Genomic DNA, 2846 nt, shown 5'->3' on the forward strand with positions numbered 1-2846 from the left:
CTTTCCTCCCACTGTGTTGCTGTGTGTTTTGACTCACTGGTCTTCTCTTCCAGAGTGTAGCTGTGTGTTTTGACGTACTGGTCTTCTCTTCCAGAGTGTCGCTGTGTGTTTTGACTCACTGGTCTTCTCTTCCAGAGTGTCGCTGTGTGTTTTGACACACTGGTCTTCTCTTCCAGAGTGTCGCTGTGTGTTTTGACTCACTGGTCTTCTCTTCCAGAGTGTCGCTGTGTGTTTTGACTCACTGGTCTTCTCTTCCAGAGTGTCGCTGTGTGTTTTTAACTTACTGGTCTTCTCTTCCAGAGTGTCGCTGTGTGTTTTGACTTACTGGTCTTCTCTTCCAGAGTGTCGCTGTGTGTTTTGACTCACTGGTCATCTCTTCCAGAGTGTCGCTGTGTGTTTTGACTCACTGGTCTTCTCTTCCAGAGTGTCGCTGTGTGTTTTGACTCACTGGTCTTCTCTTCCAGAGTGTCGCTGTGTGTTTGACTCACTGGTCTTCTCTTCCAGAGTGTCGCTGTGTGGTTTGACTCACTGGTCTTCTCTTCCAGAGTGTCGCTGTGTGGTTTGACTCACTGGTCTTCTCTTCCAGAGTGTCGCTGTGTGTTTTGACTCACTGGTCTTCTCTTCCAGAGTGTCGCTGTGTGTTTTGACTCACTGGTCTTCTCTTCCAGAGTGTCGCTGTGTGTTTTGACTCACTGGTCTTCTCTTCCAGAGTGTCGCTGTGTGTTTTGACTCACTGGTCTTCTCTCCAGAGTGTCGCTGTGTGTCTGGAGAAAGGGAACTGCATCATGGCTTCATCAACTCTCAAATGGCTCGAGGAGGAGTGTGAAATCCCACAGGTAAGCAATGCCTCCACAGCACATATATATGACTGGGGACTTTTAAAGTACCTGTCCAGTGTTTTACGGATTTCCATGAAATAATGAATGACTATATATGAGTGGTCCCGGATCTGTGTGTGCTCTTGCCATCTCCATTGATGTCATTGTCAAGCCATTTGGAATGACGATGAGTGACAGGTAGTTGTCGTGATCGCACCAACAGAGTGGCACTCGGGCTATATTTCCCTCCCTTCGTTTCCAGAACTTGGGAATCAAGCTGTCATTGATCGTGAGTAAGAGGGACACGTACCACCCGTTCCTGCTCAACTTCAGCTGGAACCGTCTGCTGGAGAACATACAGACCTTCCTGGATCGCTTCCTGGAGAAACACCCGTCGGACTTCCTGCTCCAGGTAGGGACCTGAACCAGTGACTAGAGTTGGGTTATCCAGATGTTCATACCGTTCTTCACTCTTCTCTTTTTTGGGGGATTTCATATTAGAAACACAAGGGGCGCCAAAACAAAAGCCCATTGGTCTTCGATTATTAGAATGCTAACATCATGAGCACAAGTAGTAGTGATTTTTACATGGAGGCTGCTAGCTAAATATGCTAACAGACGCAAACAAAAAATAAATGAATTGCAAAGATGTACACTTACCGGTCAAACGTTTTAGAACACAGACTCATTCAAGGATTTTTCTTTATTTATTTATTTTTACTATTTTCTACATTGTAGAATAATATCGAAGACATTAAAACTATGAAAGAGTGTGCAAAGCTGTCATCAATGTAAAGGGTGGCTATTTGAAGAACCGCAAATATAAAATATATTTAGATTCGTTTAACACTTCTTTACCTACATGATTCCATATGTGTTATTTCATAGTTTTAATGTCTTCACTATTATTCTACAATGTAGAAATATAGTAATAAAATAAAGAAAAACCCTTGAAAGTGTAGGTGTTCTGAAACGCTTGACACTATCCATTTCTCAATTGTCGCAAATGCTTAAAAATCCTTATTTAACCTGTCTTCTCCCCTCAAACCTCACTAATTAATTAAGTGGATGTAACAGGTAAGGGATTGGGGTGGGGGGTGGGGGGTGCACTGGTGCATCAACTACAGAAGCAGGGACTAGCCTCCTGTCCTATGGGTCCTTCTGGCTCGTACAAGGCTTACATACTTACTTGGGGATAATCGGGTGCCTTTTGGGAAGTAACTCCTGTAATAGTGTTTTTATTCTGCTTGACCCCCTGTGTTACAGGCAGCCACTAAGGTGGTCAAGGCAGGCCAGGAGACGGGGGAGGATTCTGAGACTCGGGAGGCGTCATATACGACCAGCCAATCTTCTGAACACTCCAAAGTGTAAGGACTGGTTCAATATGTCTTTTATCTACTATAATCTCACTATTTTATAGATCTATTGAAACATTGTTTTTAATAACCCTGCATACCAAATCCAAATTATTTGATTAGACTTATTATTTGATTTTACTGAATATTGAATGTAGTAATATTTTTTTTGTGTGTTGTCTTCATCGTAACAGTGCATTCTGTGTAATTCGGTCTTGTCGACTACGAGCGTGAATTCAAATGAAGATGCTCAACCGAAGCATTATGGGGAAAGCGACCTCAAACGGTCATTGATGTTCAGTTCAGAAATTATCTTTGAGGTGAAAGTAACGTATGCTGCTTTTTCCTATCAGGAATCAGGAGACCAGTGTTCTTATGAGGTGAGTGTTCGTAGTAAGTTACTTTGAATGAATGAGGTTAAGGGCGCTGTACTGCAGCGCCAGCTCGCTACCAGAGACCCTGGGTTCGTGCCCAGGCTCTGTCGTAACCGGCCGCGACCGGGAGGTCCGTGGGGCGACGCACAATTGGCCTAGCGTCGTCCGGGTTTAGGGAGGGTTTGACCGGTAGGGAAACCCTTGTCTCATCGCGCACCAGCGACTCCTGTGGCGGGCCGGGCGCAGTGCGCGCTAACCAAGGTTGCCAGATGCACAGTGTTTCCTCCGACACATTGGTG

The 2846-nt window shown here is 44.9% G+C and overlaps 1 protein-coding gene across 2 annotated transcripts; it reads left to right on the forward strand.

Annotated features, from left to right (window-relative positions):
• Positions 1 to 742: 742 nt before the first annotated feature.
• LOC127922389 (telomeric repeat-binding factor 1-like) lies at positions 743 to 2634 on the forward strand. Of its 2 annotated transcripts, none has more exons than XM_052506104.1 (4): positions 743 to 836; positions 1081 to 1230; positions 2085 to 2185; positions 2527 to 2632. In XM_052506104.1, the coding sequence occupies exons 1-4, from the start codon at positions 786 to 788 to the stop codon at positions 2555 to 2557; spliced, it is 333 nt and encodes a 110-aa protein (XP_052362064.1). In that variant the 5' UTR covers positions 743 to 785; the 3' UTR covers positions 2558 to 2632. The 2 variants fall into 2 exon arrangements, with proteins under 2 accessions (XP_052362064.1, XP_052362063.1); XM_052506103.1 differs by having other exon boundaries at positions 753 to 836; positions 1042 to 1230; positions 2527 to 2634.
• Positions 2635 to 2846: the final 212 nt, after the last annotated feature.

The sequence above is a fragment of the Oncorhynchus keta genome, unplaced genomic scaffold (assembly GCF_023373465.1).
Source record: "Oncorhynchus keta strain PuntledgeMale-10-30-2019 unplaced genomic scaffold, Oket_V2 Un_contig_25531_pilon_pilon, whole genome shotgun sequence".
In the NCBI taxonomy this organism is placed as follows: domain Eukaryota; kingdom Metazoa; phylum Chordata; class Actinopteri; order Salmoniformes; family Salmonidae; genus Oncorhynchus; species Oncorhynchus keta.

Excerpts from the sequence above, each read along its gene's own strand:
- LOC127922389 (XM_052506103.1), top strand. The coding sequence starts at position 786 with ATGGCTTCATCAACTCTCAAATGGCTCGAGGAGGAGTGTGAAATCCCA. Across the intron at positions 837-1,041 it reads AGGAGTGTGAAATCCCACAG|AGTGGCACTCGGGCTATATT; the intron begins GTAAGCAATGCC and ends TCGCACCAACAG. Across the intron at positions 1,231-2,084 it reads CGTCGGACTTCCTGCTCCAG|GCAGCCACTAAGGTGGTCAA; the intron begins GTAGGGACCTGA and ends CCTGTGTTACAG.